We start from the raw sequence: 16603 nt of genomic DNA, 5'->3' as shown, positions 1-16603 counted from the left end.
AAACAACATGCATAGTTCCAAACGTAAGTTTTTAGTTTGATTTTTTTTACAAAGCTTAGAATTTTCTGGCGTTGGGCTAAAGGTTGGGACTCGGAAACCAAACGCAAAAAAAATTAATAAGCTATATAGTCAGACTCATGAAAATGATACAAGTAGTGATTTACTAATTAGGTTAAACTTTCTTGCCAATTTTTGTTACAATAATTCCACGAAAATAGACATACAGTACATATACATTGTCACACAGCTCGATTCAACCTACAGACTATTCAACTCAGGACGAATAAATCCAGAATAATTAAACCCGGGTGGACCCATCGTGTATTTGTTGGTTCAACAATCCCTCAGCTGCATTTTCCTGGCATTTTCCTTCAATGGGTTAAATTGACCGATCACGCGAAAGGTGATAGAGTCACTTTTAAACGGCGATATTAAAATCTTCATCCCTAACCTGATTGTTTGTGTCTTAATACCAGTGTGTTGACTTGACATCGTTACACGAAATTCTGCTGTTTACATTCACCTTCTATTAATGCTGTCACCATTTTACCGGAAAAGTCGAACGTTTAAAGTTATTTTTCGCAGTTTCTTCTCAACATAACTTAACTGTTGTAAATAATGCAATGTAACATACAGTAACAATAATGTAAATAAAATATAGTATTATAATCCAAACTTAACCCAAATTTACATGGTAATTTAAATCTAACTTCAGTTAAACCCTAAATAGTTATAGCTAGCTTTTTGCATACCCATTTTCTTAAACTAACCGCCTACCTTTAATAACTGGCTGCGTGACCCTTGCGGTAAAATACAACAGCGTTTGTGATCTTGAGATGGGCAAACCCAGCCCACAAAAATCCATGATCATTTCAGTAACGTCTACAAATATTGACTGCGAATCCGCGGTACAATTTTTATTTCGTTTCATTTCCTATTAAAATTATGACTTAAAGACCTAAAGAAATTTTGACGTATGCAGCAGATAGCGGAACAAACAATCGAACAGGAAAATAGTGTTCGATTAAAACAATAATACTCGCGTCTTGCTGGCGTCTGAGAAATCACAATAAAAAACAATCTACTAAATAAAATGATTAGAAAAAAGGAATCTATAACCATAATCCATTAATATAAAAATCGCAATTAAAACCCGATCAACCAGTCTAATTACACTTGTGAAGCTGCGCTATACACCGCTTCGACGAAATTCCAACAAATCGATTTGAGTCAAATTAAAGAAATAAAATTTCAAATATTGAAAGGAGAATGTTATGACAAAGTAGTCTTTATTGCATCACAGTAATGTGAATGATAAAGTATAAATTTTCTAGAAAGCAACAAACTCACAAAAAATAATTTATTGAAGTAACTGTTTAGAACTGCAAAGCGCAACGTAGGCTGCATCAAAGCTTTTACAAATGTTGAAACCATGCATAAAAATGAAATTGTGCACTCAGTCGATGGAATCGAAAGTGTAATTACGTGAGTAAAAGGGTTTTATAAGCAGTTGACTTGTTTCGTCGGCCGTATGTGAAAGGATAGGCATCAGCAAAAGAGTGGTCAAAAATTTAATGACTGAATCCGAAAAAAAATCTTGATTAGCGTGGGATCAACAATGTGCAGTATTTGATGAAATTCGCCCAGCTCCTTGTTGATGGCAACAAAGTGTACCGGCTGGCTCAGAAGTTAGTTTTGTTCTGGCGAAACACTTATTTAATTTATTAAAGCTTTGTACTTTTCATTGAAGAATTTTTGAATTTAAAGGAGAAAAGCTTTTTTAACTAAATTCTTAACTGCGTTCAAAAGTAGGCCTGTAGACTAATTTGAGAAATTTGTATTGCTCAGGACAAGTGAAAAGTGAAGAACTTCAGAGAATGCTATTGCTTTCCGAATTAGTTTGAATAGTTTTTTTTTGGTTTCTTCTTTGCAAAATTTTATTTGCATGATTCGTGCTGTATCAACTCGGGTATACCAAAGTTGTTCCACTGGCACTGCTTGGACGTAGGCCTACTCGGAAAATTTGTTAACGCAAGTCCAACAGCTGTTTTTATTTTTAAAAGCGGAAATACGATCGCAAAATCGTCAATTGAAAGCAATGCTTGACACATTTTCCAGATGGACGGCACGACACCCCGATTGCTCACCCCTCCTCAAGTTACTGTTACGGGCCTGCTTCTGCACATCCCTAATACTTTCGCTTTTTAAATATATTGAGTACCTGTAGCCCTATACTGATCAATTTTTTGAAAAGAGAATTAAAAATGCCTACATGTTGTTTTATGAGAAAAAGAAAAATCTTAAGTATGATAATGTTTTTCTGTAAGTTCGTTTGGGTTGCAGACCTAAATCCGACGATGCTGATTATTATATGTATAAAGGCTTACCCTAGTGGGTGCTTGCAAAGCAAAAATATTTTCGCTCATGATTTCGATATTGCCTACATATTGGTATAGCGGTAAGCGGTTAACGTAACGTAACAATATAGTACAATACCGTAAAGTGTGCTGATCTTACAGTACTTCGATGTTATAAGATTGATAATTAAATCAATTGGCATTTTGCATTTTTTTTAAATAATGTTTACAGCTTTTATAGGCGTCCTTTGAATTCCTGCATTAAACCCAGTAAAAGTTTCTGCTCTTTGTTTTCAAAAGCAAAGAAATACAAATTTTGGTTGTCAAATGGTTTATTTCAAACTCATTTCCATAGGAGAAATGGATATTTAAAACTACAGCACCATGATCTCAACAGTAATCTGAAGTTTTCGTATGGAACTGCAAAATCAAAAGAACAAAAATTAAATCCTGTTGATGTTGTTTTTAATTGATTTTATTAAACTTACCTTTTTGGATTTACTGGTACTGAGCAACGATGCATTTGTACATGTCGTCAGATATGACACAAGGCTTAACCTTAGCCCAGATGTTAGCTTTGGCGTTCAAATCAGACATCCTGGAGTTAACAGATTCCCAATCGTTCTTTGCGGCGTTCAGATCAGAGCGAGCAAGATTAATAGCTCTTGTGTTGCTGAGAACTGTAGACTTTTGAGACGAATAGGTGCTTTCAAGTCTTTTCATTTTTGTGTACAGTGAGCAGGTGCGTGAGGAGGTTACACTCACGAGACTTCTGGCTGAACTGGAGCGATGGGAAAAGTTATTTGTCCAGCTGTAATATGTACTACAAGGAACCCAATAGGAATAGCAAAACTAAAAACATAAAAGAAACTTGTTAAGTTAAAATAACACGCAGGTAAATAGTTGTTTCAGCAATACATTATGACTAGATTGATTCAGCGATCGACTTACCCATCCCCATGCATGAGCCGAGTAGCATTGCAAAAAGACAAGAGCCAAAAGTAAAGCAATCCTCATGATGGTCAGTGATGTCTAAACGCAGAAAGCTATCGTAGACTACATTTTGTAAAAATAATTGATTGCATTTAAACAACATTATATATAAAAACTCGGTACAAGTTTTGAATTCGATAATTAAAGTTTATTGACTTAAATGCTATTCTTTAATTAAGTTATACAATATAGCAACTCTTCCCCATACTTTTCACTTTGTTTAACTCCAGAATCTTACTTAAATTTTACTGCTGCAATCTAAGTTGAGCTTTAGAAGCCCGCAGTACAGCAATGAGCGAGTAATAATCTCTCCTACTTCTTTTATAGATCAGGTAAACGAAGCCGTTACCATTGTTGCAGATGAGAAAACTCTAAAACAAACTATCGGCTTAGCGATGCTTTGACAGCACATTACAACCACTCATTGGAAGTTAATGGCACTTGCATCTATATCAAACAATAGACGTGCTATAAAAACAAGTTAATGCTGCTTTAGCAACTGCGGAAAACACTTATAAATTGTTGGTTTAGTGCAGGGAAAACTTCAAACCAAGGGCTTCTTCTCAGTTCTGATGGAATTAAATCTAAGGCAGACTATTTTATTTTGGTGGAAAAGTCTTGATTAATCTGAATGCTAGTACGGTATAATGGTTTGCCAGATTTGTTTGTTATCGTCATTGACGTCAAACAATACCGGTTTAGTAAATGCAACACTTAAACTTCTTTCCAACGGCATTGTTTACGAATTTATACCCCAATTTAAAACTAAGTTTGCCATTGGTAAATCGATTTTATTAAATACATATCAATATTCCAGCACCCTCTTAAAGTACCTCTTGGTTTCGGTCACCTTCCCACTGACAGGAACAGCTTAGTTACAAAACCTGCGTATTTTGACCCAATGCCGTTCTCACATGATGCAAAATTGCTGTGGCAAACAGTATGAATACGAATAGTGATCAAACACGAAGTTTGCAACCTCCATTTATTGCACCAAACTGTTCTCCAAAAACGTATTTTTTTCCTGGATTTTTCATGATCAATATACAATCTATACAAGTGAATGCAGAATTTCAAGAAACAAAAGGCAGTGAGGCATTGCTTTTGCATGCATTTGATTAGTCCTGTATTGCGTGGAGATTTAAAGAAAATGGCAGTGTAGTGTTTGTGCCGTATTGTTAATTCATTACGTGAAAATTTACTTACGAAGCTGTGCTTCCTATAATTAAACTCTTGTTGAACAATATAGGCTAAGTATTTTGGCATACGTATTTAATCGGAATGGGAAACTTGTAAGAGCAAGTAATAGCCTTTAACTTACTTGCCAGGCGCAATATCTAGTCGCCTCGGTCGACCAGGCGGATCATAAGGTCGCGCCCTAGTTTATTGCACAAAAACCTCGACTTCCAAAAGTCTTCAATTTTATTTCCTGAACATCTAAAACCTAGTTTTCACAAATGCAATTAAGTTTACTTAAATATTCGTTATGTGCTTGTGCCCGATACAAAAGTGTTGTTATTATTAAATTTATTCTAATCTTCTTTTTTGCGATAGTTTTAGGTTTTATAACTTTATTCCAAATTTATTAATATTACTTTACAACACATAACATGTTTCTGCCAAGTAGCATTTAAATTAAACATTTAGAGAATGCTCTCCTACAGTTACTAGATGTTGATCGAAGCACTCTACGGTTTTAAACTTAGACATACGTTGGCGCTAAAGTACCATTTTCAAGGTAACATGAAGAAACCTAAAGTGCCATTACGGATTTCGGGAACAATACATTATTAATCACAGATCAGCAATTGAAATCTACATCCAACCACATTTCCACTTTTCGACTTCTGAGAACTAACACAATTTCAAGATGTGTAGTATAGCTTAATATTTCCAATATTATGGCTTAATATTGTATTTGTGTAATAGTTTTAATTATTGTTTCAAAAGTTATGTTCTCATCGTTTTTCCGCTTTTAAATGTGAAATAACATTTCGTTTTTCCAATAGGTTTGTTTGACACTGTTTACGTCACTGCAGTATTGTTCTATCGCTGCTGTTGCGGATATCTTATGTTATATGATTACGTTAAAGTTAAAACAATAAAAGGAAAACTAAGATAAAAAATTTACGAAAGTGATAAGTTTTATCGATGGCAACTTTAAAACAAAAACATAAACATGTTTTCGAGCTTGTTTCTTCTCATTTGATCCGTTTGTAACTTTAAAAATTTTGCACAATGAATAGCCAACTCGTTTTATTACTTCAGCTCCATTGTTACCTTTGCTTCAGTATAATTGGAAAACTAAGACAAAGTAATCATACTTGTGAATGAAAACAAGATTAGTGAATTGTTATTTCAAACGTCGAGTTTGTTTATAAAAGTATTGCTAGAATACAAACTCGTCGTAAAATATTTGAAAACCAATTAACGCATTACTTGAAGTTTCAAAAATACTTATCAACGACAACACTGGTGAGCATACAAGGTAATACCTCGATTGCGAGTAAGTACCCCATGTTTTAACAAGAACGCAGGTTGTTGTTTTTATTTCATGTTATAAAACTTATCGCAGAACTAAATACTCCAGTTAATGCTAGAGGTGTTCGGGTGATGTCATTTTTTGGCAAAGTCATGCATGTTAACTTATACTGAATATTCTAGTATTAATTCACTATGGGTCAGAAATTACATTTTCAGTAAAAACTTCTCACTAAAAACTTGTTGTTCTTATAGTCATTTGCCGCAGTAAATTTAGCTTGTGATATTGCATCAAGATGAAAATTGCTTTTCTCGTCGCTTTGGCTTTGTGCGTTCAATGCGCAAGCGCTGGCTGGCTGGTAAGAGCAAAGTATTGAAGCTTCTATTATCTAAAAATGTGTTAGTTTAAGTGATCTTTTATTTAATTTTTAACCACTTGTTCCTTTTCCCAGACCTGGTCAAGTTTCAACAGCCGCATGGGTTGCATGGAAAGAACATTGAGCAGTCTCTCAAGTTATACCAACACAGTCAAACGCGCTGTAGATGGCGACGACTCGAAACTTAGAAGTGTCGAGAGCCAGTTAAATTCCTTTAGCCGAACCATCAGCAGCCAATCAAGCCAAATTAGATCCATCCAAGGCAGGGCATCCCAATTGAGAAGAAACTCGGCCGCTATGAAGGCTCAGATGAACCAAGCTTTCAGCTTGTTTAACAGCCGACCCGAGCTCAATGCATGCTCCTACTCCTCTTACGATATCTTGATGTGCATGCTTTACGGCGATGACGCCAGCAATTACTAGTTATTTCGATACTGGTATTACCTATGCAAATTTACATCCTTGCATTTTTGCGGAATAAATAATGATATCTTTATCTGCTCATTATCGGTATATCATTATGTAATCTACAAATAAACCAACATGAAACGTATACGTTACAAAGTGTATGTTATAATAAAAGGAGGTAGAATTAAATGAAGAAAGGTTATGCAAGTCTGAAACGAGCAGTTTATTTTTAAAAAAAGATGCAAAAAAGATCTTCCAGCAAAACAAAAGAAGGGTACAATCACTGGAACAAAAACTTTGCGAAGTTGGAAAAAACAGTCATCTTAATAGTATTGTGATAACTTTTAAGAACTTTGTGGAAATTGTAGTGTATGCTGTATTGATAGTTAAAGATATTCTTGAGTGAAGAATGAATGTGACTAAAATGTAACATGTTTCCGTTCAAGCGCGCGTACTTCGCTTTAATAAGTCTTGAAAAGTGTTGCAAAATACACGACTCATCAACCTTTTTGCGTTTACAAGTGCACAGAACAGAACGCCTTATGATAATTCCACTTTCGGCAAAAACCCATAATGACTACATTTGTTGATAGCAATTTACAGAAACTATTCCATTTCACAAAAAAGAATCGAAATGTATTGAAAAAGCAAGCGCAAAATATTATGTTTTAAGTACATTTTCAATTAAGCTTATATATATATACCCCAGATATTACAGCGCTTTGCTCCCAATAATGCGGCCAGTGCAGGTTCCCGGTGGTGGTACTGCAGTAATGGCCTTCGAAAAACTTAACCAATATTTGCTCCTGTTCAGCAGTCCAGGTAACCAATTTTAAATTCGGATAATGCAATATAAAAGCATTAAAAGCATAAAATAAAAAGTGTGTGGGTCTATCGAAAATGGAGCAATGGCTAGTTCTTTAACCGGAGCACAAGCGATGAAAATTCATCTGCAGTACATGTGACAAGTAACAATACTAAAATAGTCTTCAGAAATGTATGACCAAAAATAAGTAATTATCTTGTATACATTGTACACTCAAAGGTAGCTTTTAGCCAACTTATGACGCACGTGAATGTGACAAACATGGCGCGTTTTGTGCTGGTTATTTATAACCGCATGCAGAATACTTGGCTACATTCCTTGTAAATGTACAAGATCGTAACAAGTAAGTCTTTGCCCTTGCATTACGCTTACGATGCAGGCTACTATGTTGTGTTTACATGATTTTGATGAAACATCAATTTTCACACCTGTTTTTAGTTAAAATCTACGTAAAAGTCAAAATATTTTGGTAGGGGTAAAATCTTTTTTCTCTTTATAAAGGTTAAAATTATCTTTAAAATGTCACGATACAAAATATATTCCAATGTTTGCAGGAACAAGGCTGCAAAACATAAATAAATATATATATACACTATACAGTATTGGCGAATTGAAATTGCGAAATGTGCGGCATCATTATATTTAAGCGTTGGCCAAGCTGCTGTTTTAGGTATTTCAAGTTACAAAATGTTTCACTAATAGAATTTGTTATAAAGTTGCAAACCTTTTTTAAAAACAAGCTCTATTAGTCGTTAGCCTTAACGCGATGGGAGTATGAAAAATTCATGTATGGGTTCACTTTTTTTGTGGTCTAAGATTCTTGCGAGATCCTAGCGTGGCCAAGTGGTTAAGTTAAAAGGTTCGCCTTGTAATTGTAGATCCGGGTGTAACAAGTCATGCTGAAGTTATTTCTAAAACGTTTTTCTCACGCCCGGCTGAAATGAAAGGGACACTGGGTAACAATAATGACGAATGCAAAGGCGCAGGTTGAAAAAAAGAAACTGACCTATTTATTTTCACTAATGCCCTAAACAAGTAGAACTTTAACGTCTCATTCTTCGCAACTAGGAATCAAATATGGACTCACCCCTCCCAAAGGCTAATTTTGTAGTGCTTGCTGTATTTTTAGTTATGATGCTCTATAATTGCCGTAAATAGATATTTGTTCAAAGTTTATTTTTACAAATGGGTTACGTTAATTTGTATGACTGCCTAAACGTTCTGTTTTTTTTTTTAATTGATCAGGAATAATTGGAAGTGATATTAATCATATCACAGGCTACATATTGCTGTATTGTGCAATCACACAGGCTTTCGTAAGCAAAACAAAAAGTGTTTTAAACTGGTTTATTCAAACTCGTTTTAGTAAATGAGCATTATGATTTATTACATTTTGCTGATTGTACTAAATCTTCAAGGATGTCGTTTATAAAAACCTAAAATAAAAACAATGTCTCATAAATGAATCGAAGTTTTGTAAATTTTACAAATACAGTCTAAGTATCTGAGTGTTTGGAACTAATTCACATTTATACTATATATTTTACAAACACAAAATCCATGTTACGATTATCTGCATATGAAATAACTCATTTCAAGTTACCGTTTGTCTTTTTAGAACTGCTTGGAAATCAAGTGGAAGAGCATTTCTTGTTTGAATGCGCAAGAGTCGGCCTTGGGAACCTTCTGAGCTTGAGTAAGAGCCCTAGAAACCTGGCTTGACAATGCCCTGTATTGTTGTTCGCCTGTTGCAAGATCTCTGGAAGCAGCTGCATATTGGCTATTGAAGTGATTAATGTTGCTCTGGATGCACGCCATGTTGGAAACAAGACGGTTAGTAGGGCTGTGCATGGCGCAAATCTTGCCGTAAGTGGATCCAATTTGACTTCTTGAACGACTCAAGTAATACTTTTGGCTGCTTTCGTAGCTTTGGAATGTCCAGCAAGCCTAAATACCCATTTTTGTTAATCAGCAAAACATTCGTAAAATTATCATACCACTGTTTATATCATTACTTACCAACCAAGCGGCACTGGCAGACTGAGCTGCAAGAAGTACAATAATAGCGACACACAAGAAGCTTTTCATCTCTGTTATGTTTGTCAGACTAATTGCGACTACAAAGATAGAAATAGGGGTAAATAATCAGAAAATATGAAAAACAAAACAGAAACAACCACTAAATATGTATATTAGATGACTGCAACCCACACTGATTCAAGCGGCAATGAGCAAAATACAGTTCGGATCAAACATTTATATAGTTGGTAAAATAGTAGATAAGTTTTGTTGAAATAAAGTGTTATCTTTAATAAACCTTTATTGTGTCAATCTTTGCTCCATGTTATGACAGTGCTTAGTACTGTATTTTCATTCTAAATCACTACTTCACAGACCCTTTCCAGCCGTAACAACTGAGGTATTGTTTTTGGACACCATTTTGCAAAGTAAACACTATAATGAAGAACTGCAAGAACGACAAGCTGTTGAAGTTTTTAAAGCGGCTATGTTGAAATAACAGTTTTGTCATGCCATGGACTACATCTTTGTGTCGACATACGTTATGAAGTATAGTGCTTACATGGTATGAACTGTACAAGCAAATCTCATTTATCCGACCTTTAAAAACCGGAAACCTTTCTATCTCACATGAAATGCTAGAAACGGATGTCTTTCCATACATTTTACCCAATCCAGAATACTGTCCCACTGCAATTTCGAAACGGATACACCAAATCGGTAAAAACACTCTCTAATCCGAACCAATATTTGTCTTAGGGGCAATCAGTAACAATATTCTAGTTGTACTTCAATACAGTTTTTTGCATCTTAATCCAGTGTAATTTTATATGAATGCTATCTTAGGAAAATTGATTTTACTGATGTGATATTATTTCGATTATCGGAATACCTCGCTAAATCGACGATTGTTGATAACGAAACAAAATGACCCTGAATTAGGATGACGAATGGTGCTCGTATGTATAAGGGTGATATAGTGTTCTAATTTCTAGTTTTTAATAAAAGTTTGTTATCACACTGTAGAAAAGGATTGCATTTAGTTGCAGGTTATATTCATGCTTTGTTTCGCATTTTGATGCGGCAACGCCTCTGAAACGTCTATGTAAAGATCTATGTATGTTATTAGGCGCCCACCACATAGTGAACTTCCAGTCTCACATCAATTGAACGGCTTCCCTATGGTATAGTATCATAATCTTCAACTTGGACTCGGACTTGGACAACATCTTTGTGCGAGTTAAACTTGAAGATGATTTCAGATTGCTCCAGCCCCGGTTACCAAGCTAGCCGTTGTGCTAGTTCCGATCGAAATACGTATTTTTAATTATGTTTGTCATTTTGCCAAAGTTGAAATGCTGGAATTTATTTTTCATGTAATCAAGACTCTATACTACAGAAAATTCACCAATTAGATATTCACAGCAGAGATTACATATTAAGTGTTGCTATGCTTAATGCAGAAACTGCGAATAAGGTACATTATTTACTTAGTTTAAGAGCCGCTAAGTACAAAATGCGGAATAAAACAAGCACAAATCTTCTCGTGATTTTAGCAAAGCTACGAGCACTCTCAAAGTATCACTTCACGCGAACAACAAAGATGATTAGGGTAATATTTTAACATGTTTTCATTTGATGTAATGCATGTTGCTTAAACCAAACAGTTATTCGTTTGTATTTTAAACTTTAATTGCAATATCTGAATTTGTTGTTTTTTGTACAAAGAAAACAGTTGAACACACGCAAGACTCCGTTTACTTAAGGGCAAGTTAAAAAATACAGCTAAATGACGCTAAACGAACCGAGGTAATCTAGTTTTGAATTATATTTTTTTAGTTAATGGTTACAGTAACAAACGCTAAATTTTAAATTTAAAGCACGTTTGAGAAGCAGTTAGTTATTTTTGACGTCAAACTTTGGTCGGAGACTTAGACTTTAAGTTAAACTAAAGTGTGACAGACCACCAGGAGGTGTTGAATATCTGTTATTCTTCGGCTTGACTGAATCGTCGACTTGCTCCCCTATATAGAACAAAAAGAATATAGATAGGCTACAAAAATGTTTTATCAGTCGTTTTAAGACTTTAAACCTATTTTGGAAATAATCCTTGAGCCGACGATTACAGAAGATTACAACAGATATAAACTGCTGAATGATTGACGAACAGACAAATGGAGTAAATATATTGTAAAATGACAAAAGATATATCGCCGAATTTACGCACTTATTTTATAGGTTACACTTTTCTTCCTTTTTCAATTTACGACTCCGCCAAAATATTTAATCGATTAATTTTACAAACCAGAAAAACTCCATCCAGATTGATGCATTGCTCTATGCCCACAGTTCCGTGTATATCTTTCTGGCTTTTCAGGTGTCTTGAAGACTTTCACATTGTTACCTCTTAGGTTGCTGCCAGGAATATAGACGGCCTTGATGGTTTCATTACTAAACGACTGCTCTTTGGAAATCTCTTCTTGAATTTTTATACGATCGTAGACAAATGGACTATGAAGAGGACGTTTTAAAAGATTTCCAAGAGACTGAATGACGTTTACCTGAAAAACATATGACTTAGTTATTTCAAGTATTTCAAGAAGAAACAAGAGCACAATCAAAAAACGCCAAAAATGAATTAAAACCTGATTGTCGTTGAACACAACTTTTCCGTGGCAAATGACAGCTACTGGGCCACCATAACTTTCAAAACCTAGAAAGGGGTTGGTGCACTCTGGTTTAGAAATGTTAAAGTTTTTAAGCTTATCATTAAGTAAAAGCTCGTCTCTTTCTCTCCATAAAACCAGATCAGCGTCTGAACCAACTGCAATGTAGCCTTTTTGCGGAAAAAGATTGAAAAGTTTTGCTGCATTTGTACTCGTCAAGGACACGAATTGGTGTTGGTCGATAATTCCTGGTACCTATAGCCCAGATAAAAACAAGAAGTGAGTGGTAATGTGAAAGAAATGATTACTATGAAAAAGAGATAAGTATTGTCTCTGGTTATGTCGATGAATAAATTGGTTTCCTTTGTTGTCAGTGTGCTGATTTAGTACACAAAAATAAAACTTAAATGTCATTTAGCTTGTTTAAACTTCTTAACATGAACATTTAAATCAATATCTTCGGTTTATTTTATTGTATTATATTTTGTCAACCAGATGCAAGCTTTACATAAAACCTACCACACCACGACTCCACAGTGCCATCATACGTTCATATGCACCGCTAGTTCCTGGTGGAATTTTACTGAAATCGCCTTTTGCCATAGCCTTCATTGCGTCTGCATAAACGCAGTGACCACTTGATACACACCACAAATCACCACTGTTTTAGAACAAAATAAATTGAGTTATTGTATAAATGTGCGTATATAAATTTCTAAATTAACTATAACGAACAGCCTACTAAAGAAAATCTTATAAACGACTATGTTTCAGCCTAGATACTTTTCTGATAAAGTTAACAAAGCATACGTAAACAAACCTTCCAAGCGCTTCTAAAAGTTGTTGTTGGGCAAAAGCATGATCTCTCAGCGGAGGCCAGGTTAGTGACGCAGCTGCCTGTTCCCATTTCTGCCGGTAAACCGAACCATTCTGAATCAAAGCAATGGCCAATGCTTGACCATACACAAGCTGACCTGTATTCATCAAATTTTTTTAATCCTAGATTAAGTTAAGTTATTACTTGAAAAGCCTTTTTAGGCTTAAGTATATTCTTTGTTTGCAATTTGAAAAGTTATAAAGTACAATATTTGGTTACTATATAGCTGTACCTTTTCTACGAGCATTGCTAATAGCTTCAATTGATTTTTCGCTCGTTACGTTCCAAAAGAAAAGGGGACATTTCACTACACCTGCTATGAGTATGACTCTGTTCACTGCTTCAACTTCAAACTGAAGAATAAAAGCAAATTTTATCTTAAAAACTTTATTTAGGATATTTACTTAAATTTTAAATTTTGAGTTTAGTTGCCGCGCTGACGCTAAAAATTTTACTATTTTCCATCATTTTATTATGATGCACGTATTTGCTCTGGACGCCTTGCCACATTTGCCCGTCTTATTTGTGGTAACTATTATCGTAATTGTTTATATGTTTGCGACCACCTTCGTCAGCATAATTTTTTTCCTCCCCACATTTAGGGCGAAAAATAAAATGAATAAATATGTTTGTTATAACGTTAAGGAGCTTTTCTAACCGACAGTAGTTGCTTTTGATTACTATACTCCTGCAAACAAAAGAAAGTTTTAACTTAACGACAAATAAGGCGCTATAACTTACGAAAGCTACATAGTGTAATGCTATTATGATATCTTAATGCGTATTTCTCATACGATTACATGTAGGTCTACGAGAAGGTCTTGTGAGAAGTCTACGAGAAACTTTGCAGATACTGAAATGATGTTTTTCAACCTTAAAACATTTGTTGATGGATGAAAGCAACAAAATCACAAAAACAGTACATGACAATCTTTTACAAAAGTTTTACAACACCTATGTTGCTTAAAGCTTGTTTTTGGTCCAAAAATTTTCAGAGTTAAAGTCAATTGCTATTTTCTAAGTTAGTGACAAATCATGTGATAAAAACGAAGCGAATCCATATATACAAAATAATATTGATGGACGTTTATCGTTCATTATAAGTACGTTTTATCACCGATGTTACGTTGGTTAGCGGTCCTATGGTTACTTATTCAGTTTCCTAATCATATAGACTATAACTAGGAAATAACTTCATTTATACAGTACATACGAAAAGTAGATGAATGATTAAATACGCAGCATGCATGTGTCTAATATTTTATCCGCTGCAAAAAAGTAGCAAAAAACACAAAACAAGTTACTAAATTCACGCTTTGTGTAAGTGACTGAATAAGTAAACCACTAACTAGGGAATCGGTAACTAATTTGACACCGGTCAACGAAAGTCATTGTAATCTTTTCCACAAAAGCGATATTACAAGCTATAATACCGTACTTCTTCTCGCCTAGTCTGCAAGATGTCTTCGGGCTGGGTAATTCCTTTCTTTTTAAGATCTTCGGTGCACTTTTTCACTAAAGACCCATTCTCAGCATGCACTAAGGCGATTCCTCCCAAGGACTTGATATGCTCTAATACTTCGTATATCTACAGTATAACATAACCGGATGTAATCGCACAAATTTGTCATGAGCTTATCATTCCGACGCAATTGTTCATACACGTAGCTGAATGATTTTACTGAGATCAATCTTATTTTAGCTACCGCATATAGCTAATTAAATTTGCCTTGTCGGTTTTCTTTTATGTTTTCGGCATTTCGATGGCATACATAAGTTAATTATGCTATGTATAACTTACATGTTTTTGGTCGCTAACACTTATTCACAATCTACAAAGCTAGTTTTACCAAATCCGAAATTTCAACCAAATTGCGGAAGGCTGTTCCTTAAAGTAATTGGAAATGACCGTAAAATGAAACCGTACCTAACAGGCAATAGTGAATGTAAACTCATGATTTATTCAACATATTTACCTCCCAATCGTCCAGCTGCCATCGACCGGACATGTGGACTCTAAAAGAGTTCACTCCTTGCTCTATGGCTAAAGACGTCATGGCTTGTTTTACTTCATCATTCCACTTTGTCACGTCCACGTGAAAGCCTACGTCACAGCAGCTAATGGAGCTGGCTTCTATTCTTTCCTGGAATGTTGAAATCAGCCGTCCCTCATCTCCGCTTACAAAATCCACTAAAATCAACATGAAATTTATTAAAGTCTGTCATTAAAAGCAGGAAAGCAGTAAGGCTAACTACGACACTAAACGTATGATCATGGCATGATACTATGCATTAATTACACTGTTTCGTGCCACTATATACGCAATATCTTTTTACTGACATACTACTGTGCCCATTTTTCTTACAAACAGTGGTAGTGCCACCGAGAAGAGCGGCTCTGGTCCCGCTGTAAAAGTTATCAACTGTCTTGAAATCGCAATCGTGATCCATGTGAGGTGATGAATCGAAGTTCGTCGATACGTCTATTCCACCCGGAAAGACCAACGCACCCTGTGCATCAATTGTTGTTACTCCGCCTGGGATAATGAGATCATTCCCTAATTGCCTGCAAGAAAATATTACAGTGAAAATAACCTTCCCAGCATATATTTCAACAAATTAGTGTAAGTATATAGCTTAATCAGAAAATCAAGCAGATAAAGCTTAAAATTTTGTTGTTAAATAACAATTTGTCTGTCTTACCGAATAATTCCATTTTCTATGAAAATATCGGCATAAAACGATATTTCTGGGTTTACAATCTTTCCTCCTTTAATCAACAGCCGTTCGCTCTAAAAAAACAGGATTTACCTAATTAAATCGATTTTTGTGGTAGAAAATCGAAACACATGCACAGGCCAATTATGTAGAAATATAAATCGATATTTAGAAAAACGATGAGGGCAGAGATTACTTTGTACCTGAAAAATATTTTGAAAAAAACACTTTTTAACGGTATGAGTTATCTTTATTTCTACTATATAAGATCTGTAAATTGGAACCATAACGATGAATCTTAGCCTAATGAATAATGTAATACTCCACAATCCACCATAAAAACCTTGATATGAACAGAAAAATTTGCAAGCCATTTTCAAATTGTTTCGTTAAGTATATTTGTTTCATTTCGTAGTTATTGTACTAGTTGAATGATAATAATTCATAAGTTACACTTATAACAGTTTACTTCTACATAATCGCTTAAAAACGGGTTACAAAAGTAAACACTTTCTGCTACAGGAACTCTATTTAACTTGTTTTTTAGTTTATTAGTTACATTTTACGTATTTTACATTTTACTTAACTTACCGCTATTTTAGGAATGTTTTTTTTTCCAGATTGCAATGCCATCTTTCTCTTTACAGGTATACTGGTATAGTAGAAGCTTCTATGAATCTACTGAAAACTTACTGTTAAACACAATTTTTTATGCACTCCACCAAGCTGAAATAAAGAAATAACTTTTTGGGCAAGTTCATCATACTAATTTAACGAAACTACTCTCAAAGCCGGTATTGGTTCTACAGCATATTCGGTTACATATGACCGTCTTGATATACAGTAGCAAACCATAGATGCAAGTAAAAGGAAAAAGAAAA

At 34.8% G+C, this 16603-nt stretch overlaps 4 protein-coding genes across 4 annotated transcripts; 1 reads left to right on the top strand and 3 right to left on the bottom strand.

Annotated features, from left to right (window-relative positions):
• Positions 1–2671: 2671 nt before the first annotated feature.
• LOC143444123 (uncharacterized) lies at positions 2672–3467 on the bottom strand. Its single transcript, XM_076943248.1, has 3 exons — positions 3309–3467; positions 2846–3209; positions 2672–2777 (listed from the first exon to the last, which is right to left on the bottom strand). Exons 1-2 carry the CDS (start codon positions 3372–3374, stop codon positions 2856–2858), a joined length of 420 nt encoding a protein of 139 aa, XP_076799363.1. The 5' UTR covers positions 3375–3467; the 3' UTR covers positions 2672–2777; positions 2846–2855.
• Positions 3468–6029: 2562 nt separating this feature from the next.
• Positions 6030–6761, top strand: LOC143472859 (uncharacterized). The gene is made up of 2 exons (XM_076970027.1): positions 6030–6190; positions 6284–6761. Exons 1-2 carry the CDS (start codon positions 6128–6130, stop codon positions 6629–6631), a joined length of 411 nt encoding a protein of 136 aa, XP_076826142.1. The 5' UTR covers positions 6030–6127; the 3' UTR covers positions 6632–6761.
• A 2014-nt stretch (positions 6762–8775) lies between these two features.
• On the bottom strand, positions 8776–9622 carry LOC143473190 (uncharacterized). Its single transcript, XM_076970069.1, has 3 exons — positions 9462–9622; positions 9046–9389; positions 8776–8878 (listed from the first exon to the last, which is right to left on the bottom strand). The coding sequence occupies exons 1-2, from the start codon at positions 9528–9530 to the stop codon at positions 9057–9059; spliced, it is 402 nt and encodes a 133-aa protein (XP_076826184.1). The 5' UTR covers positions 9531–9622; the 3' UTR covers positions 8776–8878; positions 9046–9056.
• A 1501-nt stretch (positions 9623–11123) lies between these two features.
• LOC143469968 (dihydropyrimidinase-related protein 2-like) lies at positions 11124–16475 on the bottom strand. The gene is made up of 11 exons (XM_076967795.1): positions 16314–16475; positions 15708–15796; positions 15371–15570; positions 14981–15195; positions 14443–14592; positions 13237–13357; positions 12948–13101; positions 12647–12788; positions 12107–12382; positions 11767–12022; positions 11124–11485 (listed from the first exon to the last, which is right to left on the bottom strand). The coding sequence occupies exons 1-11, from the start codon at positions 16353–16355 to the stop codon at positions 11400–11402; spliced, it is 1731 nt and encodes a 576-aa protein (XP_076823910.1). The 5' UTR covers positions 16356–16475; the 3' UTR covers positions 11124–11399.
• Positions 16476–16603: the final 128 nt, after the last annotated feature.

Source organism: Clavelina lepadiformis, chromosome 1 (assembly GCF_947623445.1).
Source record: "Clavelina lepadiformis chromosome 1, kaClaLepa1.1, whole genome shotgun sequence".
Lineage (NCBI taxonomy): Eukaryota > Metazoa > Chordata > Ascidiacea > Aplousobranchia > Clavelinidae > Clavelina > Clavelina lepadiformis.
This window is presented reverse-complemented; position numbering and strand designations above follow the sequence as displayed.